Here is a 24,548-nt window from a genome sequence, read left to right on the forward strand (position 1 = left end):
ACAGTCCGGCAAAGGAAACTGGTTCTTTCCTGTTTCAAGAAGACAGTGGTAGACAGGTCTGGAGGATGCCTTCGTCCCTGTGTGTGAAAAGCATCTTTATTAGGGCAGACTCGGCCTCTTTCATCCATCCATTCACCTGAAGCCCCTCACTACCTGCTGGAAAACTCTCCACACCATTTGTGCAGCTTTCCAAATACTATACCTGGAAGCCTTGAACAGATGCTGCAGGGATTAACCACTTCCCTATCCAGTCTGCCCTGTTTCTCTCAAGAGTCCATGAAGGTCACCTCCAAACAAGTGTTCCCTAATTCCAGAGTGCCGGGAGTTTCTCAGTGGTACCTCCCTGTGTCTGATCAGCCCTGCCAGGTGGAGGGAGCATGTCTGCTCAGCAGCTGCCCATCAGAACACTGGGTCCCGTCTATGACTCTTGGCTTGAGTGCTGCATTTTCCCCACCCTCAGTGCTAACGTAGGCCTGTGGGAGGATCTCCAGGAGGTCAAACTTGTCAGCACTCTGGGTGAAAGGGGCCCTTAAATTCTTTCTGCCAGTGTGTCTCCCTGGCAGGACAGACTGATACAGTTAGATACCTCCGGTGCCGTGTCCTTTTTCTCAGCCGTGCACAAGACAGCCTGGAGCCCAGCCAGACACCCGAGGCTGGTGCCTCAGTGTTGCACATGGCAGCACTCAGCCAGGCAGCACTGGACGGCCTTCCCTGGCTGCCTGTGTTCTCCGCACACCTGAAGCATGAGCCATACCACTACTTTGACTTCCCCCATCTGATTTTGGAATGTTCTGGCTCCTGTGGCCCACAGCACTGCCCCCCAAGATATAACTGGTGGTTTTCACCCTTTCTGATGTTTTTTTCCTTCCCTCAGCTGCCAAATTTCCAGCCAGCCCTGTTCCAGCAAGTGGTCGGAGCCTGCAAACCCTGCAGTGACCCCAATCTGTCTGTGGCTGAAAAAGGTATTGTTCCTCATCTCAGGTAGCCTCCCACCATATGTGTCTCCATCCTGAGCCTCTGAATCTTGTCCCTGAGCACCAGCTGGCCAAGGCTGAGCCACGCTCCCAATATCCAGACCTGTCTGTCTAGAATCCTAACCAAGTCCTGTGCTCACTGTGCGACCCAAATCTGCTTGATGCTAAAATTTGGTTTCTATTAGTTTGTATCTCTCCCTCCACAGTGCCCAGCTCAGATAGGCCCCAGCTACCACCTGCCCTGAGCCTACCTTTGTGGAAACTCAGGCTGCCATGTGCAAACAGGGCAACCACTCCCCTGGGTGCCTCCAAACCAGCCCCAGAATTCAGCAGGCCCTGTAGCGCCTTTCATCCCTCTCAACTTGGGCCCTCAGGGACCTGTCCTTGTTGCTCACAACAGACCTGCTGCCGAGCAAGCCCAAGAAGAATGGAAGGACAGGCCAAAGCAGAGTGAATTTCCCAGAGACAGTCCTGCCCAAGGGAGTCCTGGGGTACCAGAAGGGAGTCCCGTCCTCCTACAGCCACTCTAGCCAGCAACTATGGAGTCCATCTTACACATAGCCAACCCATGAGACTGGGGAGTACCTAGCACAGAGGCTGCTTAGAGAGAGGATTTCTGTCCTGTGTTCTGCCCCAGCAAGCTGATGGAAGAACCAGGCTTGGACGCCCATGACCCCGGCCCAAAGCCCCAGACATGGAGACCTGAGTTTAGTGCTAATGGAGGGGACTCTGCTGAGCCTGCCTAGACTATCTGGGGACTCTGCTAAGCCTGCCTGCTACACAGAATCCAGGCCCCTACCAGCCCATCTCCCTGTAGGTTCCCCTCCCCTCCTCACCAAGTGACATCTGCTGTGTGTACTATCATTGTTGCTCCATTGCTTATTACAGGGGACATACCTGTGTCCTCGAGGTACAACAAATACTGGTCCATGACCTTGGTGCCCAGTAGAGCATCAGCACTGGTTTCTCAACCACAAAGGCATAAAAATTGTGGCTGAATTTGCCTTCCTAGCCTCAAGGATACACATTCCCAAAACATGCGGTTTCCCTGGACCCCTGCACCTATGCCTCAAATCTGAGTGCCTTTTTGGCCTTGACTAGACTCTACAGTGGCTTTTCTTCATTTGAGATGTGAAGCAATCTCAGAACTAGCCAAGAGCACGGAAGGGCTCAGAGATCAAATGGGTGCTGCCATCCAGACCAGGACCCTACGCCAACTGGATACAGAAGAGCTTCAGGCTGCAGCAAGAAGCTGGACATACCATCCCAGGTGTGGGAAGGAAAGCTGGTTGTCTCAGAAAAGAGGCTGAGCCCAGAGCAAGCATGTCCACGCCACAAGGCCAGCACTTGCCTAGAGGGAACACATAGGCCAAAGTAACAACTTCCTAAGTCTCTACCTGGATCCCCAAGGGCAGGAACTGCACAAACTTGTCACCATTCTCGTCACCAGGATCTTGAATCCCATGAGGACTCCACTTCTCACTTGCAGATATCTTTCTTTGCCAGGCAGTGACTCCCAGACCAGGCAAGCCTGCCCTCAGAGCTATGGGCTGTACACTGGAGACCTCAGGCCAGTGCTGGACCACTGTTACACAGAGAAAGATGTGGCCAGCATACAGGGGGATTGCCCCTCTTCTTCTAGAAGGCACTCCATCTTAGATGCTCCACTAGCTCCAGTGCACGTGTGCTGGATGGCAAAGGTCACTGGCCTCACTGCTAACTAACATCAGGCTGCAGGGCAAGCTTGATGGTCTCTGGCTCACGTGGAGTGGCTCAGAGGCCCCCTCTGTAAGCCACTGCAGCCTTGCTGCTTTCTTCCCCCATAGCCTTCCTGACTGCAAGTGGGCCCTTGTGGGTGAACTTCTGCAACCCCACAGTTTTTCCAGCACCTAGATGCACATGTGAGATCTTGGGCTTTCAGAACCCCTTTGGGGAAGTCGCCCAGACCTGCCTCTAAGCTTCTTATTCCCTGAGATTCAGTGGCTTTTTATAGAGACAGAACTTTTCTTTGTGGGGGGAGAGCGCTTCAGTGCTGAGGGCCAGGAAGCTGGTGCTGCGTCATGGGGAGAACCTGCATGAGGATGGGCCTGTCCATTCTGGGGACAGCTCAGGCATTCTGAGGTGGCCTGCTGTTGAAATCTACCTGATGCTCATAAGATTCAGAATTCTTTCCTCCCCTCGGGCCACAGCTGAGTACCTGCCCACCTAGTCACTGCCACGCCCTCCCTCTGGCCACCAGCCATCAAGCATCCTGTGAGATTGAGCCATCCTCCTTAGAACTGAGGCTGTGTAGATAGTGGAGTTCTACCCCGTGTTTTGCTGCAAGCCCACGCCAGGTCCTGACCAATGAGGAGACGAGGGCAGACATCACCACTTCTCCCTGGGCCACATGGGGCCCAGCCCCTGCTGGCCACTTCCTCCTTGAAGTGGACTCCAGTTCCTTCCCTTCCGGAGCCTCTGGGCATTCCCCACTCAGTGCCTGGAGCAGGAAGAACCCAACCCTGGCCGTCTCAGGCTCCCTTTCACTACCACCACTTCAGAGCAAAGCCAGTGAGGAGGCCCCTGGATTGAGAGCTTCTGCCCTGCTGCTGACAGCCCAGCAGGGAGAGTGCTTGCCTGGCTCCGTCAGAGAAAGGGCATCTTTCTTCCCGGCAGTACTTGTTGTCAGGAAGAGTTGGCTGACAGGATTCACGTGTCTCCTGCTGCTCCTGTAGGGTAGCCCCCTCACACCCCAAGGTCCAACCATTCCTCCTCTCCCCTCCCCTCCGGCCAAGTCACCCCAGCTGTCGCCAGGATTCTGGCACTGGACTTCTTTCTTAGCATAGGTGGACACTTGGTGTTCCCCTCTGTCCAGGGCCCACTCCACTCTGCATCCACAGCATGTGGGTGCCAGGAACTGGGCTTCTCTACGTGTCCCAAAGCACCCATGGGCATGACTGGGCCATGACTCTTGGACTTTATACTTTTCCTTCCTGTGAGGACAGTGAATACCAGTTCTTGCCTAGAAAACGCCCTGTGTATCCCAGATCCCGCCAGTGGGCACAGGAGCAACAAGAATGGGCAAAGCTTGTACGTTACCACAGGCCTTTTGTGAGGCTAATTTGAGGGGCAGCTCCTGCCCACTCACTGGCCATGCACCAGATCTAGAGGAGCAGTCTCTCCCTCCTGCCCATCCTGCTCCCTGCTTTCCCTTTTGGCCGAGGCAGGAGGAGAGCCCTGACTCGACTTTGTGAGAAGCTCTGTGGCCCACGCTTTCTGTATTCTCTTATTGTCGTTAGCCTGTTCCACACTCCTCTTCTCACCTCTTCTGTTCTCTCTTCTCCTCCTGGCAAGTCATGGAGGCTGTAGGGGCTCACTGCTTGCTGCACTGGCTCTCAGCTTGCTTCATCCTGAGTGCTCCTCAGACATCAGTTCACTGTTGCCATCTTAAGCAGCTTCTATCCCTGGCCACTCCCTCCCAAAGGCCACAGTGTCTTGCTTGGCCAGTGTTTTCTGCCCCAGGGGCTGGCATGCCCTTCCCACCTGTGCTGGGTACATAATGCACACCTGGAGAAGCCACACACTAGGATGGGCTTCTCCCACAGGGTGGCTCCAGAAGTAACTTCCCTTCATGCCATTTGTTTCCACCCTTCAGCGGTGCCAGCAGCCCCCAGCAGCTGGAGCCTGGATAGCGGAGCCCGAGAGGCCCAGCCCTTCCTGTCTGCCCACATGGGGCGCATCCTGGCCCCCCCAGTGCCTCCCCGAAGCCTGCTGCATGGTAAGAAGACCTCCAGCGGGTCCCCAGATAGTCGTTGGTCTCCAGCTCTGCTCAGAGGCAAGGGCAGCAGCCTTCCAGGCTGAGAAGACAGGCCATTCTCTGGGCTGACTCCGCCAAGGAGCAACCATCCCTGCCACAGGAAGGAACCAGCTGGGCTTCAGGGTCGGTGAGGTTTCCAAGTGCAGCAGGTGAGCTCAGTGAGGCCCTCCCAACCAGGGTGGCCGAAGACAACAGAACTGTCATCACCCAGCCATGGGCCGGAGACCTGCCACTGCCTACAGCCGGTTGTTCCCCGGCTCTGACACACTTAACCGTCTTGACCTCCTGTGTAGCATGAGTGTCTTTTACTCCAGCAGCCTATGTTTTGGAGAACTTCATGAAAGAGATTTTCCTGTGGCCTTCAGTGCTAAGGGGTTCCCAGGATACTATTCCCACATCTGCCCAGTTGGCCCAGTGAGATGTGCTGGTGTGCAGCCCAAGAGGGGTCCCAGCTGAGGCTGTGGTTCTGTTCCCTTTGCAGGTCATTACTCCCTACACTTTGACACCTTCCACCACCCACTGGGTGACACCCCCCCGGCCCTCCCTGCCCGGACCCTGCGCAAGGTAATGTACTGAAGCAACAACCCCACCAGGCTATAAGATGAGTCAGTTCATCTGCTCTACAGCCCCTGGGGTCCATAAAACGAACCCGAGCCCTCTCCTACCCCTCTGTCCTGGTGAGCCTAGCCCGGCAGGGGCTGAGGGTGACCAGAGCCACACACTCGGGATGCAGATGACCATTGTATCCTGCAGCCACTATGATGGGGATAGGAAGTTAGAGAGCCCTGGATACAGCAACACCAGTACTCAGAGCATGTGGGCAACTCTGCTAACACCATGAGGTGTCAGCAAACCACAGTTCAAGAGGTAAAGAAACAGTCTTGTGATGGATTGCAGAGCATTTTAAACTAGAGTCTATCAAAGCAAGAAGCATCAGGCACCAAAGCTTTATAAAAAAAGAAAAAAACGTGTTAATTTTTCTGCAAATTAGAAAAGACTATCACATTTTAGCAGCAGAATGCATTCATCTGGCCCATAGCCAACTAAGGTTCTTTCTGCCTCCCCACTGGCCTGACAACCCAGCCCTTCTGTCAGTACCCCAGAGCCACAGCCAGCAACTCAGCACTTGGCTTCAGGGGGCACAAACGCCCAGCAGCCAGGGCATAGCCATGTTTAGCCCATAGAAATGCAGGTGGTTCTGTTGTTCCCTAGGCCTGCTGGGGCTGGAGGGAGCAGTGGGGCTGCTGCTGAGGGCTCTGTTGAAGCTTATTAATAAGCAGACTTGGTATTCTCTTCACACCATGGCCGCCAGCCAGTCTGGAGAGAGAGATTCTAATATGCCCATCCTTTCTTTTGCAGTCTCCTCTCCACCCTATCCCAGCCTCCCCCACCAGCCCCCAGTCGGGCCTGGATGGCAGCAACTCTACACTGTCCGGCAGCGCCAGCAGTGGTGTGTCCTCCTTGAGCGAGAGTAACTTTGGGCACTCCTCAGAGGCCCCGCCTCGAAATGACACCATGGACTCCATGCCTGGCCAGGCCTGGCATGCTGATGAAGACCTTGAGCCGCCCTACCTCCCTGTTCACTACAGCCTCTCCGAGTCTGCTGTCCTGGATTCCATCAAGTCCCAGCCATGCCGAAGCCACTCAGCCCCGGGATGTGTCATCCCTCAGGACCCCATGGACCCGCCTGCGCTGCCACCCAAACCCTACCACCCCCGCCTGCCGGCCCTGGAGCATGACGAGGGTGTGCTGCTGCGTGAAGAGGCCGATAGGCCTCGGGGCCTGCACCGCAAGGCCTCACTGCCTCCTGGGAGCACCAAGGAAGAGCAGGCCCGCATGGCCTGGGAGCATGGCCGAGGAGAACAGTGAGGGGCAGGGAGGCGGCTGGGATGTCGCCCTCAGAGCAGCTGGCCCAACCATTCCAGGTCTGAAAAGCAAGTCCCCCCAGGGAGCCAGAGAGGCCTGGCACTCAGGAGAGAAGCACCCGAGTCTACGTTCTGCCGCTGTGAACTTGTGTGTTGCCATGTACAGAGGCCGCAGCAGCATGAGGGTTGTGGCTTCTCTTTTTATTTGATTTCTACGTTTCCATTTCTATAGGTTTTCCTTTCATTTTTTGTGCAGTAGATGCTTTCTTCCTCCTGTAGTTCCAGACCACGTGGAGCTCTATGGAGATATTGCACAGATGGAATCGTTTTGCAGCTTTGCAGGGCCTGGGGTAGGAGCCCAGGCCCTCCCTCCAGGGTAGAGATGCACAGAAAAATGGAAATTGCACTAGGGACCTCTTCTTTTGCTGTGTGGACAGAAGAGCTCATGGTTGTATTCAGGGATTGCGTGGACCACGTGGACTACATGCACAGGTGGTGGACAAGGGGCTACAAGTCATTTTGCACAAATGCCTGCCCACCTGCCTACTCTTTCATCCAGGAATATGCAACTGAGGGGTTGGCTGGGCCAACCTGCCAGCTCAGGCATGTGACCTGGCCTAACTGCATGCCCAGGGCACACTGCCAGGCTTTCACCAGCCAGTCCTGCCTCCAGCTGTCTTGGATTTTCTCCTCCATCTCTTTTATTTCTGATCATTTGCTCCCTTCCACTCTCAATACACCTCATGCCCTGCAGGAGCCCCCTTGGCAAGTGGATCTGCAAAGGTCTCCCACCCTCTAGGTCTTGAGTAGGGGTGTGGAACCAAAGGGACTAGCCACCTTCCTCCCCAAGGGCCAGGAGGCCCTGTGTTGAGAGATGAGCTGGTATGCTGAGGTGTGGCAGCACCAGAAATCCTGAGCTTTCAAAAGTGGCCAGAATGCCCGTCATCCAGCTCCTGAATCAGGGACTTTCAGCACTACCTCTGAGCAGAGGGGTTGGCTGCCCAGCCAGGCTTCCAAGCCCTGAGGACTCATGGTCAGGTTCAGCAGGCTCCTGGGAAAGCAGGGTGGGAAGGAGCTGCTTTTGGATCAGGGAGCCACGCAAGTTGAACTATCCTCTTCCAAGTGGCCAAGTGCAGGGGCCCTGCTCCGGGCGGTGGGGACCACCACTCAGGGTTCAGGGCGGGCAGGAGGGATGCTTCTCCAGCCTCCCCAGTCTGTTGGGCAGAGCGCGGTGGCATCTTTATGGGAAACTTCCAAGTCAGAGCACTGAATTTTCCTCTTGGTTATTGGGGGGGACGGGGTGGGGAAGTAAGTCTTCTACCAGGGTGCTTCTAAGTTCCTCTAAAAAGTCTACGTACAGACTTTCTTTCTTTGCTTGAGTTAACAACTGATGGTCCCAAGGCTACCTTCTTCTTATTGAGCAGGTGTGTTCTCCCCTACTCTTCTGCTGGCCTGTCTGACTTCCATGGCCAGGCCCTGGGCCCAAGACCCCTTTCGTCATTGCCCCTCTTTCCAGACAAGGCCATGGTCAGGGTGTTTTTCTGTTGTAAACAAACACCAGCTGTTCAATAGGAATGCCAGCAAGTAACCTATTAGGAAAGATGGGGGGCCCCATTACCTTCAGGGTGTGTGGGTGTTTATCACCAGTGTGTGTCCTTTCTGGTACTGTAAGGATGACTCCAGCAGAGTGGGTCAGTCACAGCCACCCCGACCTCGGAGGGCAGGCCTGGACCACTGGTGTTCACAAGTGTTAGAGGGTTGAGGCCTAGCTTTGTATTTCTTAGGTAGGAGGGTATCTTTAGACTTTAGGGCACTGCTGAACCTCAGTCCTGGACAAGGCAGTCATCACATCACATCTACCTTCTCCACCAGGTGGCACAGGAGGGTAAAGAGGGCAGTGTGGGTTCATCTGGCCTTCCTTCACTCAAGGTGAGCCAGGTTTGGTTTTGCTCTCCCACTTTCCCTACCTGGATGAAAAGGGCAGATTCCAAATCCCTTTTGCTGGAGAATCAGCCAGTCTGAAGGGAAGTGGGAGGCCAGAGGTGAGAATCCTCTGAGAAGATTGTGAAATACTTTCATTCTTTCAAGCTTATTTGTAAATACCTATTTGAATGCTGTGTATTTGTACAGGAATTTGAGCAAAAAATGTATAGAGTGTGATGTCCAGTTGGTGTTCAGCCCTATAAATGTGTTTTTAACCTCTGGCTTTCTGTGCTTATTTAAAATACGAACACTTCTAACCATTTTTTTGTGTATTTATGTTAAATAAAAGGGGGGGGGGATTTTAAAATGATCTTACCTGTACCAGAAAGCAAAGTTAAAAGAAAAAAATTTGTACTAGTGTCCCGAGAGGTATTTTACTGTACATATTGTGGTAGCATGTTCTAAATCTAACAAGTAATGTGAATTTTAGATGTAAATATCTGCCACTTGATTTCCCCCTCCCCCCACTCCCTTGATTGCTGTGATGTGAATTAAAGATGAATACCTGATACTGACCCACTGAATTCACTGAACGGGAGCAGCACGAGTGCCCCTCTCCAACCTTTGCCGCTGGGCTCCAAGCCCTTTAGCCCCTTAGAAATCTTTCTGCAGTGAGCCCATCTTCCCACGCCCTGCTTCAAGGACAGCCAGCCAAGCCTTGCACTCGGAAGGGGGCAGCCAAAGAGGAAACCGCAGACGCTTCTGAGAATCCCCGCGCCCCTACTGAGGAGGTGCCCGGGCAGCCGGGGCCTGAGCGCTCAGCTGGACGCAGATAGCGGGCCAGGCTTCCGGAGCCTGGGAGGACTCGCGAAACCGCCGCGAGTGAAACAAGCCTCCTAAGCCTCCCCCCGCGAGGCGGCTGGCCCCGGGTCCCCGAGCCGGACACCCTGCCTTCCAGGGGAGGGCCTGCGGCCCGCAGTGTCAGCCCGCGCCCGGCGGGCTCGGGGCGCCCGGCTGCTGGGGACATTCGGACTCGGCCAGCAGGCCTCGGAGACGCCGGACCCTCCGCAGACGCTGCGCAAAGGCCGGTTCCCCGCCCGAGAGGGCGTTTAGGAAAAGGGAGACAAACACGTAACAGCCTTGCGGGCCGCGGCCGCCCTCCCCGCCTCGTTGGGTCGCGGCTGACCCCGGAGTCCCTGACCTGCGCCACTAGTCGAGACCCCCGGGTAGGGAGGTGCGCGGCGTTTTCGGGGAGGCGTGGGGCCCAGAACTGGGGTAAGCGAGACAGTCCCGCAGGCGCCAGCGACCCCTCCCCCCTAGAGCCTGCGGCGCCCGGCCTCCGCCACAGCCGTTGCCCCTACCTAAAATGGCTGCCGTGCCACTTCCGCCGTCGCCCCCGCTTCCGGCGGCCGGCCCTGCTTCAATCAGCGGCCGACAACTGTCTAGGGCCGAGGGCGGGGCCTCCAGCAGCCAATGGGGAAGGGTAGCGTGGAGCCGCCCGTCTGGGCTCCGGCAGGCGTGGACCAATGGGGACGCGGCGTGTGGGAGGGCACGGGGACCGCCCGCCAATGGGAAGCTACGGCGCGCGGCCGGGACCTGGAGGCAGCGCCGTGCAGCGGGCGCGGTTCAGTCGGAAGGCAGCGGCGGCGGTGGAGCAGGAGGAGGATGTGGGCCACGCACGGACTGGCGGTGGCGCTGGCCCTGAGCGTGCTGCCGGACGGCCAGGCGCTGCGGCCGGGCGACTGCGAAGGTGAGCGGGGCCGCGGTCCGGGGCCGGGGCTGGCCTGGCGCGACGCTCAGCGTAACCAAACCACGGAGGGGCCGGGGAGGCCGGGGCGGCTGCTCTCAGCAGGGTCCGCCCGAAGAGGGGCCGACGCCGGGGCTAGAAAACATTTCGTGGGGCGAGGAAAAGTTGGGGCCGGATCGTACTGAAAACTTGGTTTGAAATTGAGAGAACGCCATAGTTTTCGCCCTTTCCCATCACCGGGCAGAGGCTCTCGGGAGCGGCTCGGGTCGGGAGTCCTGAGGGCGGCCCTGGGCACCGCGCCTGGTCCCGTGGGGTTGCCAAGCCGCACCTCGGGGTCCGGTGTGGTGTTTTGAAATAAGCAGCGTTTGGTTCATCTTTCCTGTGGCCTCTAGTTTGCCATTTATGAGGTCACAGTGAGTCCATCTCAAAGCCACTTTCAGTCTGGGCTTAAACTTTATGGAAAGAAGCAGGGAGGAGCCGTTTGGGGGGCATTGGGTGGTGCTTGTTCCCCGCATGCAGGGGACCCCAGCAAGCAGGAGCTGCGTTCTGTCCAACTGTGATGACCAGAGGTGGAAAAATTGATCTCTCCTTGCCTCCTATTGAAATTGTTGACCGAGTTAGCTCCTGGTGGATTGGGGTGCAACGGGGTGATTGCTGAGCGTCTCCCTTCTCTCTCTCTCTCGCAGTTTGTGTTTCTTATCTGGGAAGATTTTACCAGGACCTCAAAGACAGAGATGTCACATTCTCACCAGCCTCTGTTGAAAAAGAACTTGTGAAGTTCTGCCGCGAAGCAAGAGGCAAAGAGAACCGTTTGGTGAGTAGCCGGTGACCCTCCCCAGCTGGGGCTGGCAGCGGTTAACCCTCTGCCTCACAGGCCTGGATAAAAGGCCCCGGCCACTTATCTGGTCAGGAGTCCTGAGTGAGTGCTGTCGGTGAAGTCATGCCAGAAGTGCTTTCTCTGCAGTTGACATATTTTTTACCCTGTTTGTGTTAACCAAGCACCTACTCTTTGCTGGGCACTGGGAATATCAGGGGAGAAAAGACAACCAGGCAAAGAAATGATGCAGTGGGGCAGGTGTCATGAAGAAAGCGGATGGTACAGTAGAGGGGACAGTGCAGAGTAGTCAAGAATCTCTCTGAGGAACAGTCGTCATGTGGTGGGGGAAGAGCATCCCAGGCAGAGGGGACAGCCAGTGGGAGTGCCCAGGGGCTAGAATGAGCTTGGCATGTGTGAGGACAGAAGATGATAAAGTATGCACAGGGTGGGCCAGGGTCAGGTGGAGGGCAGGAGCCCCAATGAAACGATGGGTTTTATAGTTTTAATTTCCTTGGCAGTCTGGTTTTGTCTGACTCTCTGTTTAAAGGTTTGAACCCTGGTGACTCTTAAAACTCATCTGGTGGCTACCAGCTCTGGGACCAAGCATGTATTAAGAGCGTGGGGCTTACACTAACTGCCAGGACAGGCGAGGCCTGGGAAAATGGAAACCTCGCAGAGAAAGAAGATGTTTTGAGATGTCAGTATGTTTTGGAGGAGACTGCTCTCAAGTGGCACCTCCTGAAGGCCATTGTCCTTTCTTGCTGTAGTGCTACTACATTGGGGCCACAGATGATGCTGCCACAAAGATCATCAACGAGGTGTCGAAGCCGCTTGCCCACCACATCCCTGTGGAGAAGATCTGTGAGAAGCTGAAGAAGAAAGACAGCCAGATCTGTGAGCTGAAGTATGGTGAGTGTGGCCAGGCCTACTTCACAGGCCCCGTCCGTGCGCCCTCTGTGCTCAGGTGTTGTGGGGTTTGCCTTCAAGCTGGGATTAAACTAGAGCTGTTGTGATGTATAGCTGAATGTAGCAGATGGTGCTAAATGGGGGGGGGGGGGGGTGCGGATCTGGCGTCGTGCTGGGTGGAGGTCAAAACCGGTCTCGTTGGGGTGACATTTCAGCAAACTTTGAAGGAGGTAGGACATTCCAGACAGAGGAAATCGGCAGTGCAAAGGCAGCCAGTGGCATGACAGATGGGTGAGCTGGTCACGGAGGGCCTTGCAGGTTGGTGAAGGAAGATCTGGCTGTTTGAGTGAAGTGGGCGACATTGGTTTGAGGGCAGAGGAGCAGTGTGGTCTGACCTCCCTTGGGTTTAACAGGCTTTCCTGGCTGCAGGCTCCGAAGGCCCAGCAACCATTACATTTTTGAAAAGAAGAAGTGCGACCAAACAGGCAGGCGAGGAGTTGAGGGCGCCTCGGCATGTCCTGCTGAGTAGGTCTCTGGTGGAAAAAAGAGTCAGGGCCAGGAATAGTTGTCCTCTTTAAAATTTCAGCGTCACCAACCTATTTTATTGTGACTTGAGTGTCCAAAGGCCTGTGTTCACCCACTTGTGACAAGGATGATTGGATTTCTGAGAGTGATCCTGGGAGAGGTGCGGTTGGTCCAAGGTCTCTCTGTGGTCACAAGTAGTCATGGGGAGTAAGCTCCTGACTTGGGGCCTGATCAGGGCTGTGTTGGGAAATGGGGGCTGGGGGATCTATCTGCTCTGTCACCCTGGAGCTGTCATTCTACAGTAACTTGACCTTTACCTTGACTATTTAAGAGGCACTTAGAGAAGTAGGAGCCATATTCCTCCTGTTAAGGACCATGTGACCTCCATCCCTGTCCCTGGCGACATTGCGTATCTGATGGACACTGGCATGAGACCAGCCTTCCTGGTGAAGGGGCGAACTTCCCCCTCTCGGGGGCATGGGCACTGACACACCTGTGTGTGTCTGGAACTGTTCTCCCCACAACCAGTAGGGCTGCTTGTTTAAGGGGTGGTTTGGCTGTGCAGGGGGATCCAGCCTGGGACTGCTGGGGGTCTGTGGCCACCCCCGCCCAGCTGGTAACTCTGCTGCTCTCCTCCAGACAAGCAGATTGACCTGAGCACAGTGGACCTGAAGAAGCTTCGAGTTAAAGAGCTAAAGAAGATCTTGGACGACTGGGGGGAGACGTGCAAAGGCTGTGCAGAAAAGTCTGACTACATCCGGAAGATTAACGAACTGATGCCTAAATACGCCCCCAAGGCAGCCAGTTCACGGACTGATTTGTAGTCGCTGATGCCTGCTGCACCTGAGGGAAAGAAGCGGTTCAGCTTTGACTTCCCCAAACAGCGTTTTGTAATTTATTTTTTAGGCCGGCTCCTGACCATGTCAGGTGTGAAGCCTGGAGCTTTCCTGATGATGCTGGCTCTCCAGCGCCCTGGGGAGGGGGGTCACTTCCTTCTGTTGCTGGTTTTCTCTGGGACTTCAAAGTGTGTTGGATTTTTTTATTAAAGGGAGAAAATTTCTAGCTGTCCTTGGAGAGTGAAAGTGAATACTGAAATAGGGGCTTACTCCCAGTGAAGATCCCACCGATTTACGCTTTCCAGTTAACAAAGAGTTTTCAAGTACATTCACATTTGTGCCTTGGCCATCACAGTGCTGGAGATACCAGGGTGGGACTCGGCCTGGGGCTGGTGGGAGCCCCAGGAGAAAGCTGGGTTTGATTTCCCCAGGCCACAGTGACTGGCTTATCCTTGTGACAGGCTGGAAGCTGCACAACTTCTTGGGAGGTACAGGGGGTTGAATCTGATGTACAAGGGAGGGACTTGCATCCAAACAGTGGTTTTCTGCGACAATGACTTCAGTAACTTCAGTACTGTCACATTTCTAAAGTTGCTCTTGGCCTGGCTGGTTCTCCACTGCCCAGATCTCGCCATCGGCTTGCTCATCTGAGTTTGTGGTCTACTGTCAGTCACAGGCTTCATTGGGGTTTTGCAAGACCAGCAGGGGCCAGTTTGTACAAAAAAGCCAGTGAGAGGCTGCCCTTCGTCTACACAAGAGGAGTCGTAACAGTTGAGGTTCTCGAGGCTTGTCCCCAGAGTGTCCCTAGGTCTGTTTTTTTAGCTGCTTTCTGTGGGGTTGGTGCTTGGGAAACCCAGTTGTCAGCACAAGCTGTGGCTCGATGGAAACATCTTGGCTCCTTGGACCTGCAGAGACCACCTGAAAGGAAGGACTCAGAAACAGTTCTTTCCAAGGACTTGCTCAGCCCTCAGACCTTCTCTTTTGTGCACTTCCTAAATTCAGTTTGCCTACGTGAGGGCCTCGTTACAGCCTGTCAGTTCCTCGAGTGTTTGGCAGCACCGTATCTCAGGAGAAAGCCAGGTGAAGCCACTTCAGGCCAAGACTTACCTGAGGGGAATTAGGTGAGTTAAGATCTCAAGCACAGTGTCCTGAGCCCATGAAAGACGCTGGAAAAATCCATGGTTGGAGCAAGAAATCTTAGGAGATGGAGCTCTCTCAGCTTACCACCCTAGTTCTATGGTCCTGGGGCTTTCATGTCCACCAGGCCACTCCAAACAGGGAAAGGAGCCCAACTACCCTAGGGCTGACCTCCATGGTTATCTGTGAAAGGGTTAACTCCTGGAAGCAGATTTCAGCAGGTCACGCGGTGCTACAGGTGTTTCTTCTAAGGCCTTTCCCCTTGCACCTGTTTTAGCTCCTCCAGGAGCTGCTTTCCGGTGTGGGAGGGAAGAACTGCCGCGCGCTTCCCCACCCCCCGGCTTCTGTGGAAGGTGGCAGGTTCTGCCGTGCCTCCAGCCCTCTCCCCGGCTCACCGCACTTCACCTCGGGAGGTCCTGCCCCGGGAAGTGGACAGGAGGGCCCTGGCCAGTGCGGTAAGCGTAGCAATGTTGGTGGATTTGGCCTCTGCGCCCTTGCAGCCCGCACCTGGCGCCAAGGAGCCTAGTCCCGCAACAAACCGCAGGTTTGTCGTCTCGGGTTTCTGGGCCTGGACAAGTCTAGCCCTCTACAGGAATAGCCATGGCCTTTGGGGGGGCGGGGTCGCTGCAGGTGAACCAGAAGGTGGAGGATGCCCGGTGTGTGGGCCGTGGGCCCTGCACGGGGCTTAGGAAGCGGCGTGCTCCAGTCCCCTGGGTGTTAGCCCGGACCCCGGTCGGGAGGGGCCGTGGTGGGGGCTGGGGGATACTGCGGGAGGGGCCGCAGCGCGCGCAGAGGTCGGGCGGGGAGCGGAGCGAGTTGGCCGGGCTCTCGCGAGGACTGGTCTCAGCGTAGCGCCGAGCCTCAGCCGCGTTTGCCACACGGTGGCACCAAAGCTCACCGCTCGGCTGGGCCTGGCGGGGTCACGTGGCTCTGGCGGCGCAGTCCGATTACGCAAGCCCTACGCAGCTCTCGCCCCGCCCATCGCGGGGTCACGTGGTGCGGTTGGCGCTGCCTCATAACGCGAAGCCCGGCCCTTGGGCGCCGCTCCCGCCCCGCCCCGCCGCCGCGCCGAGTCCTTTTGTCCAAGATGGCGGCGCCGGGGGCGCTGCCTCCTCGGCCGCCGCCGCCACCGCTGCTGTGAGGGGCCTGCGGGCCGCCCGCCCGCCCGCCGCGCCGGCGCCATGAAGAGGCAGAGCGAGCGAGACTCGAGCCCAAGCGGGCGCGGCTCGTCTTCGTCAGCCAAGCGGCCGCGGGAGCGCGAACGGGAGGCGGAGGCGGGCGGGCGGCGGGCGGCGCACAAGGCCTCGGGCGGCACCAAGCACCCGGTTCCAACTCGAACCCGCGACAAACCCCGCGGTAGCGGGGGCGGCGGGGGCGGGCACCGTGACGGACGCGGCGCCGGGGACGCCAATCACCGCGTGAGCAGCGGCCGCTCCTCAGGCTCGGGCGCCGGTGGCGGGGGACGCGGCGGCAAGGCCTCTGGGGACCCGGGAGCCTCGGGTGCGTCGCCTCGCTCATCTCCACTGCCGCCGCCGCCGCCGCCGCCCGGGGCTGAGCCCGCGGGTCCCGGCTCCTCGGCGGCCGCGCCCGAGTACAAGACGCTGCTCATCAGCAGCCTGAGCCCCGCGCTGCCTGCCGAGCACCTCGAGGACCGGCTCTTCCACCAGTTCAAGCGCTTCGGCGAGATCAGCCTGCGCCTGTCGCACACGCCCGAGTTGGGCCGCGTAGCCTACGTGAACTTCCGGCACCCGCAGGACGCGCGGGAGGCCCGCCAGCACGCCCTGGCCCGCCAGCTGCTGCTGTACGATCGCCCGCTCAAGGTGGAGCCTGTGTACCTGCGGGGTGGCGGCGGGAGCAGCCGGAGAAGCAGCAGCAGCAGCGCCGCCGCCTCCACGCCGCCCCCAGGGCCGCCCGCGCCCGCCGACCCGCTCAGCTATCTGCCGCTGCACGGTGGCTACCAGTACAAGCAGCGCTCGCTGTCCCCGGTCGCCGCACCGCCCCTGCGGGAGCCCCGCGCCCGCCATGCTGCTGCAGCCTTTGCCCTGGACGCTGCCGCCGCCGCAGCTGTGGGACTATCCCGGGAGCGGGCCCTGGACTACTACGGGTTATATGATGACCGGGGGCGCCCCTACGGCTACCCGGCTGTCTGCGAGGAGGACCTGATGCCTGAGGACGACCAGCGGGCCACGCGCAACCTCTTCATCGGGAACCTGGACCACAGCGTGTCAGAGGTGGAGCTGCGGCGGGCCTTCGAGAAGTATGGCATCATTGAGGAGGTGGTTATCAAGAGACCTGCCCGAGGCCAGGGCGGTGCGTATGCCTTTCTCAAGTTCCAGAACCTAGACATGGCCCACAGGGCTAAGGTGGCCATGTCAGGCCGGGTGATTGGCCGCAACCCTATTAAGATTGGCTATGGCAAAGCCAATCCCACCACCCGTCTCTGGGTTGGTGGTTTGGGACCTAACACCTCACTGGCGGCTCTTGCCCGGGAGTTTGACCGCTTTGGGAGCATTCGGACCATTGATCATGTCAAAGGAGACAGCTTTGCCTACATCCAGTATGAGAGCCTGGACGCAGCCCAGGCCGCCTGTGCTAAAATGAGGGGCTTTCCCTTGGGTGGTCCAGACCGCAGGCTGCGTGTGGATTTTGCCAAAGCAGAAGAGACTCGGTATCCCCAGCAGTACCAGCCCTCCCCACTCCCTGTGCATTACGAGCTTCTCCCAGACGGGTATACCCGGCACCGAAACCTGGATCCTGACCTTCGGGTACGTGACAGGACCCCTCCCCACCTGCTGTACTCAGACCGAGACCGGACCTTCTTGGAAGGAGACTGGGCCAGCCCTGGTAAAAGCTCTGACCGCAGAAATAGCCTGGAGGGCTACAGCCGCTCAGTGCGCAGCCGAAGTGGGGAGCGCTGGGGAGGAGATGGGGACCGGGGCCTGCCCAAGCCCTGGGAAGAGAGGCGGAAGCGGAGGAGTCTTTCCAGTGACCGTGGGAGGACAACCCACTCTCCTTATGAGGAACGGAGCAGGACCAAGGGTGGTGGGCAGCAGGCCGACCGAGGCTCCGACCGCACCCCTGAGCGCAGCCGTAAGGAAAATCACTCCAGCGAAGGGACCAAGGAGTTGGGCAGCAACTCCCTCAGCAACAGCAGACACGGGACTGAGGACCGGGGCCACCACCACCACCATGAGGCTCCAGACTCTACCCACGGGAAGAAGACACGCGAGAGCGAGCGCAATCATCGGACCACTGAGGCTGAGCCGAAGCCTCTCGAAGAGCCAAAACATGAGACCAAAAAGCTCAAGAACCTCTCGGAGTATGCCCAGACACTGCAGCTGGGTTGGAACGGGCTTCTAGTGTTGAAAAACAGCTGCTTCCCGACATCTATGCACATCCTTGAGGGGGATCAGGGGGTGATCAGCGGTCTCCTCAAAGACCACACTTCGGGGAGTAAGCTGACTCAGCTGAAGATTGCCCAGCGCCTCCGACTGGACCAGCCCAAGCTCGACGAGGTCACGCGGCGCATCAAGCAGGGAAGCCCCAATGGCTACGCAGTGCTGCTGGCCACTCAGGCCACCCCCAGTGGGCCTGGCACTGAGGGGATGCCCACAGTGGAGCCAGGCCTACAGAGGCGGCTTCTCAGGAACCTGGTCTCCTACTTGAAACAGAAGCAGGCGGCAGGTGTGATCAGCCTGCCGGTGGGTGGGTCCAAGGGCAGAGACAGTACAGGCATGCTCTACGCCTTCCCGCCCTGCGACTTTTCACAGCAGTACCTCCAGTCAGCACTGAGGACATTGGGCAAGCTAGAAGAAGAACACATGGTGATAGTGATAGTAAGAGACACTGCCTAGCCCAGACCTGTGTTTTCCAGCTCCACATTTGTGTCACAAAAGCAGTTATTTTAAAATCTGTTCCGCTGCCTCAATCCTACCCCCTTGGTTTGAATTTTCTGCTGGGTCATTTTGGTTCATTAGGTGGGGGACTAAAGTCCTGCCCCCACCAAAACTAAGTTCTTAGGTTTTGGCAATTTTTTTTACAGTGATGAGAAGGGACTCCTGTCATGTTGATTTCTAGTGTACGAGATACTGTCTGCTGTGTTCTGTATTTTTTTATTTTTTGACTAACTGTATGGAAAGTTGTCAGTAAAGCCTTTGTCAGAGGATGGATTTTTAATCCTGTTCAAAGTCCTGGTTTAATCAAGTTTTTTTCTCAAAGATAGACCTTCCCCACAACATGCCGTGTGTCTTCCTGGCACTGGTGTATCTCAAAGTCCCGCTGCCTTGGTGGCTCTCAGCCCCTCAGCTCTTTGGGCTGAGTCAGGACTGTATTCACATTGGTTTCCAGTCTTGGCTTGAGAGCAGCAGGTGGGCTTCATTTTGCGCTCTGGCCCCTGCCGTGCCAGCCTGCCTTTGCACTGAGTGCAAAGGAAGGGTGTGCCAGCAGCTGTGGTAGCTTTTGGTTTTGGTGGTTCTGCCATAAACAACTTGTGTCCATCAGTTTGAGCTGTAGCTGTTGGACAAAGCGCCCAATCTTAAGGCCTTTTTTAAAGCAGGTGGTCTTTAGCAGCTGTGTGGTCTTAATATTAGCGCCCATGGGTCTTGGTGCCACAGATCCGCACGGACTCCCTCATGTTCAGCCTCCCTTCTCGCCTTAATGCATCCTCCCAGGGACACTCAGTTGGGCACCGAGCTGTCTCAGGTTCCCAGGGACACTAGAGGCCGAATGATGGAGTGGAGGGTGGGCAGCAGTTTTCCTTGTTTATTCTTGAACTTGTGAATTCCAGCTCTTCCTTTGGTGGTTCAGAACTGATGTGTCAATGTGAAGGAGGTCTGTGCCGAGTCCCTAGAGCTTTGTGGGGGACACTGAAGATTTTTATGACGCTGCAGTGAAGTGCAGTGGGTGAGGAAGATGCTGTGACATCTTTCCCAGGTGCAAGGTGAGTGTACTTAGGCCTCTTGCCAGGATACTGAGGAGGTGGAGACTCCTGGGAGATCAGCGCTTCTGTGGGAAATGGCGTCGGCCTCGGAGGTGTTGGGTGCACTAGAGCTCAAGGCCATTCGAGCCAGGCTGGAGGGACAGGGAGGCATCCTCAGGCTAGGAGGGAAAGGCGGCTTGAAGGAGCATTAAATTGTCATCACGTCTGGCAAGATAGTATGGCCAGCACTGGCAAATAAAGCCAGTGTCATACAGCAATTGTCACCATGGAACACAGCCCAAATACCATTGAATGTTTGTGTGGTAGTTTGGATGCTCTGAAAAGGTCACTGTCAGGGCCGAGGGAGAATAGAAGCTCCGGTGAGAGAGAAAAGCCCCGCTGGCCTTGCTGCGCTCTCCAGGGTCTGGCACAGCACCCACCCCCGCTGGCTCACGGCAGTGCAGGTGTGACAACTAGGTGGTTTTGAGAGACGATCATGAGGTGGAGCCTGGGGATGAGCGTCTCCACAAAGAGTGAAAGCGGTGTCTATTTGAGACCTTGGAGACTTAAAAGGGGGAAGTGCCTGGGGAAGCACTGCTCTGGGCCTCTGCTGGTCTCAGGAGATTAAGCAAGTTCACAAAACATTCACACAAAGGAGCATCAAACGTGTTTATTTGCCTGTTGTACATGAGCAGGTCTGGGGCACAGCAGGCACAGCTGCCCCGTTCGCAGGCAGGAGTGGGCCTCGTCTGGTTTAGAGCGAGGCAGGGAGGGCTGGCCGGTTCCCAGGCGCACGGCAGGGTTTCCTGCAGGTCTCCACAAATGCAGGTCACAGGCCAGAGCTGCCTGCAAGGTGCCTTCTGAGTGATGCTCAGGACCCAGAACACTGCCTCCCAGCCTCCCCAGACATCACCTAGGAAACCTGGTTGGGGACACTTCAACCTCACCCTGTCCACCCTTCTTCAGGGATAAGTGTTCTCTGGCCCCCCAAAAGAAATAGAGTTTGGGTGAAGGACCACAGCCTGTTGTGTGACCTCCCTCCTCTTCCTCAGACCCGCTTCTCAACCACTTCCTGCAACTCTGAAGACAACAGGTCCTGTGACCTCCTTTCAGAAAGGCCTTGGCCAGCACCTACTAGTGAGGTGGCTCAGGTGGTCAGGGCCCCTGGAGAGAACCGTAACTGTGGGTGGCCAGTGCCTCCCCTGGGGTCCTGGGTCCTGGTTAGGGTGTTACTTAAAGGCAAAATCAACAAGAGGCAAAACTTACCTCCCGGGTTTCCTTCCCGGTGACTCAGATCTTGAGCCCTGGTGGCATGAGAAAGGCTGATGTTCCCTTAGTCTCTCAGGGCACTTCCCTAAGGGCTGCTGTCAAGTCAACCAGGATTCTGCTTTCCTGCTGGAGGTCCCCCTCTCCACCAGGGAGACTGGGGGTGCTCCCAAGTGCCCCTGGCTGAGTTCAGGGAGACAGGGGCTTGGTTAATGACTAGAATATAATGCTTTTGCTATTTCTTTTAACCCGTTTTCTTCTAATCCATTCAGCACCAGCAAACTATTCTCCTGGTTAGGTGTTAGCAACCTATTTAAGCTGAGGCATGAAGCAACTTAGGAGCTGAGACCTCTGCTCTAGAGGACCAAGAGGTACCTGTGCGACACAGGCCTGCTTCGGTGTGTGTGACAGCTTGTATGGTGCTCCAAGCCCAGCAGGGCTTCACCAGCCCCTGGTGAGTTTAGCTGTCTTGTCTTGCTTGTTTACTTCACAACCAGTGTGTCCCCTCTTCTCTGAGCTACATACCTACGTGACAGAAACCAAGAAGCTGTTACTTGGGCAAATGCAAAGGAGGAAAGGGATTGGCGTCTCCTATTTCTGGTGGGGAGGAAAGGGGTGAGGTGGGGTGAGTGTAAAGTACCTGGTACTGTTCCTGGTGGTAGCACAGTTCAACCCAAGGCCAATTTTAGGGGCCTGTGAAGTATCTGCAAACCCAGCCTGACCGAGCCCTAGCTGCCCCTAAACTGTCCAAACTGCAGAACTGGTCAAGGGCAGTAGCACTTACCGCTGTGGCCAAAATGCCTCCACTCCTTAGCTTTGTCAGCTTGTCCCTCCAGAATGTCCCAGGGCCCCTAACTTTCTAGCTGCACCACACCTGTGCTCCAGAGCTGCCTTCCTGATTCAGAGCCCGGGGACAGAGATGTGTCCACAGTGGACAGTGCCCTGAGCACCTCCCGTGGCCCCCTGCGAGGTGCTCTCACAGACACTCTGGGGGAGAGCTGCAGAGCAGGGGCAGACACAGACTAAGCTACTTTTCTCGCCAGAGTGCTTTTGGGCAGGTGTTCTTACCACCATCCTGGACTGCCTCTTGGAAGGCGTCTTCTGCCTGGCTAGAGCTGCAAGGAAACGGACAGACCCCGATTTGGTAAAAGAGGACAGGGAAAGGCCATAAACAAAGACAGACTTGTAGTTTATTTTGTATTTTTTTAAATAAATACACTTTACATTAAAGAAAAAGGCCTTTGATTTGTAATTTCCACATTGGGGAGAAAAGGAAAAAAAAGATTTTTGAAAAACTGAAGGACAAAGAAAAATAGAGGGAGTGAACTCATATCCTAAGTTCCCTCAGCTCCACAAACCAATATCCACACGGCCTTGCTGCCCCAAGCCACAGCACTGGGCGAATCCAGGCGTTCACTCGGCACAGCAGAGCCTTCCTCCCACCTCTGCCCAGAGAAAACACGTCAACCTGACAGCTTGTGAGGCAACAAAACAGGTTAAAAAATCATATATTATATTTATAATAAAATAGTCTTAATCCTTATCAATTTAAGAAACCACGATTTTCCTTTCATTTAAATACGTATGTAAAAATGCCTCTGTTTCTTCTTCAGACGTCATTTTCTTCCATAGAAAATGAAGTGGGACGAGGACCTGGTGGATATAAGTTCATACCCTCAATTATAAATGCCTGGCTTTTTTTTTTTTCTTTTTAAGTTTTATAAAAAACTATTTCTTGTTCTTTAAGTAAAGAACATTATACAAAGAAAATATATTGTGAAATAACCCCAGAAACATGTTTTGTTTTTTTTTTCCCTTGAGGAAAGATATGTCCATCGTAGGAGGGGGGAGCAGACCAGGGCCTAACCCCTGTTGTCTGTTGTGGCTGTTGGCTTCGGGAGGGTCCTCGGGGCCCAGTGAGACCCTCCGAGCCAGTCCTCTGAGTGCAGGCCATGCAGTTCCTTAAAAGACACAGCCCTGGGAGGGGAAGGAAGGTGTTCTGAATCCATCTGACTCAGGTTCTCGCCTGCCAAGTATCTTCCACGTGGTGACGACTCCTCACTCGTTCAGAGATAAGATGATGTCATCTTCCAGATCAGAGTTGTCAGAGCTGTCGGCTGAAAGGTAAGCAGAGGGAGAGGCCACGTTACACTCTGGGCTTCTGGGGAGCTTTCAGGAAGGAAGCACCTGCATATACACCCATTTTGGTCTGAGCGAGGCAACTGTGTTTCCAGAAAGAGGAAAACAAACCAACTCCTTGGAGCGGGCTCTGGAGCATATGCCTCTTGGCAACGGTGGTTACCCCTGGGACCTCTCGCTCTCTTACCGTTCAAAGGGCCGCCCAGGCCTTCCAGAGGCCCATCCTGCCTTGCAGGCCCCTTCAGGCCCTTCAGGGACCAGGCAAGGCCCCCTCAAGCCTCTACCCATGATGCTTTGGCTGGCTGCAAAGGGGCAGGGCTGAGGGGAGCAGTGGGTGAGCCCCATGGCCCTTGGGCCTCTGGAGTCCTTCAGGGAGGGGCACAGGCCTACCTGATCCCCAGGACCTGAGCCCAAGCAGGAATGAGACTTCCCTCTAACTCCTCAGCCACTCTTCTCAGAAGAGCTCACAAAGGCAGAGGCTGTCAGCCTGAGGCTCAGTCCTCTGCAGCTGCAGTTTCTGAATACGATCTGCAGGGAACGAACGCCCTATAGGGCGCAGCCAGCTGAGCAGCAGCAGGAGTGCTGGCAACTGCGCCTAGAGGCCAGTGGGGCGAGCTCTGAGGCCCTGGCACGGCCTCTGGCTGACCAAAGTTGGAGCGAAACCTAGGCCGTCGCTCCCCAGGACTCGACTCAACTGCTGAGTGAAGAGGTGAGGGGAAGGCCTTGGTGCCCACTCGGATCACTCAGCTCAAGAAGCTGCAAAATGGTTTTTAACAAGGGCCCCAGGGGAGTGGGCAGACCCCGACCTGTAGTCCTGCAAATGCCCATGGGCACTTGAGTTCCCACAGGAGAGGGTACGACTACTGGTCCTACACAAGCCCCAGTCAGCCTTCCCAAATGTGGAGAATCCACTTGGGAAAGCTGAGGAAGCAGCATGTTCCCAAACCCTCTTCACTCACGACATCTTTAGGCGGCGAACAAGTGGATACAGTAAAACCAAGGGAAGCATGGCGGTGACTCGGGAAGTCCTGAAAATATGCCAGAGTTCCTGGGCCAGAAAGGGCACAGCACAGCCTGACTACTGATGAGGGGAACCGGGGGAAAGAACTAATACCTGACACAGCTGATCAAACAGCCTCATCAGTCCCTGCTGCCAGAACTTGGAGGAAGTGCCAGCAGGGAAGGGTAGGGCCTGCTCCCCAGAGCCAAGCACATGTGCCCGGGCCCCATGGCAGACCTGAGCACCCCCGCTGTGAGCCACCAATGCCAGACCAGCTACCTGAGGCCTGTCTGACCATCAGCTGTACAGCTGCCTAGAGTCTGAACACCTCTGCCCTGCATCTGGGACTAAAGCGCCACCGGGTGAGGCTCACAGCACAGTCTCGAGGCATGTGTCAGGTGCAGGGTTTGAAAGCGCCTTCAGGGCTTGGACACTCCCCCACCCCCACCCGCCCCCGTTCAGGTGTCAGGGCCCCTTTCTCTACCTTCCTCAGCCTTTCTCATCCTCTGAGTGTTCAGGAAACCTGGTGAGGCCCTCTCCTGAGAGGCCGTGTAGATGTAAACACAAGTTTGCGGTATTTAGCCTGTTGCTCTGTAATAAACAGGCCTTTGGGGGCAGAACTGGCTGGAACAGAGACCTCAGAGTCAAGGCGTTCAGGTTCTGCACCGGGAATCAATCACAGGGTCTGGGAGCCAGGGG

At 56.2% G+C, this 24,548-nt stretch overlaps 4 protein-coding genes and 1 long non-coding RNA gene across 8 annotated transcripts in view; 4 read left to right on the top strand and 1 right to left on the bottom strand.

The window, feature by feature from the left end:
• DOCK3 (dedicator of cytokinesis 3) overlaps positions 1-9,126 on the top strand; it is a gene marked incomplete at its 5' end in the record, with an annotated part of 138,424 nt that extends 129,298 nt beyond the window's left edge. The window contains 3 exons of the mRNA XM_081159497.1: positions 875-962; positions 5,252-5,334; positions 6,130-9,126. Of these exons, the coding sequence (XP_081015623.1) occupies positions 875-962; positions 5,252-5,334; positions 6,130-6,639 (681 nt within the window). The 3' untranslated portion in view covers positions 6,640-9,126. The remainder of the gene's footprint in view (positions 1-874; positions 963-5,251; positions 5,335-6,129) is intronic.
• Positions 9,127-10,142: 1,016 nt separating this feature from the next.
• Positions 10,143-13,621, top strand: MANF (mesencephalic astrocyte derived neurotrophic factor). The gene is made up of 4 exons (XM_081160840.1): positions 10,143-10,308; positions 10,992-11,119; positions 11,890-12,031; positions 13,193-13,621. Exons 1-4 carry the CDS (start codon positions 10,224-10,226, stop codon positions 13,375-13,377), a joined length of 540 nt encoding a protein of 179 aa, XP_081016966.1. The 5' UTR covers positions 10,143-10,223; the 3' UTR covers positions 13,378-13,621.
• A 281-nt stretch (positions 13,622-13,902) lies between these two features.
• On the top strand, positions 13,903-21,937 carry LOC308568201. Its single transcript, XR_014000458.1, has 4 exons — positions 13,903-14,510; positions 19,313-19,465; positions 20,983-21,164; positions 21,754-21,937. It is a non-coding gene; the product is annotated as an uncharacterized lncRNA (long non-coding RNA).
• Positions 15,581-18,702, top strand: RBM15B (RNA binding motif protein 15B). The gene has a single exon (XM_081160839.1). The coding sequence runs from the start codon at positions 15,708-15,710 to the stop codon at positions 18,378-18,380; it is 2,673 nt and encodes an 890-aa protein (XP_081016965.1). The 5' UTR covers positions 15,581-15,707; the 3' UTR covers positions 18,381-18,702.
• Positions 21,875-24,548, bottom strand: part of DCAF1 (DDB1 and CUL4 associated factor 1) — a 41,518-nt gene continuing 38,844 nt past the window's right edge. For 3 of the 4 annotated variants that reach the window (XM_081160836.1, XM_081160837.1, XM_081160838.1), the window contains one exon: positions 21,875-22,827. In XM_081160836.1, coding sequence (XP_081016962.1) covers positions 22,769-22,827 — 59 coding nt within the window. In that variant the 3' untranslated portion in view covers positions 21,875-22,768. The remainder of the gene's footprint in view (positions 22,828-24,548) is intronic. The other variant, XR_014000457.1, reaches the window with a different exon arrangement.

Source organism: Miniopterus schreibersii, assembly GCF_964146895.1.
Source record: "Miniopterus schreibersii genome assembly, chromosome: 15".
NCBI lineage: Eukaryota > Metazoa > Chordata > Mammalia > Chiroptera > Miniopteridae > Miniopterus > Miniopterus schreibersii.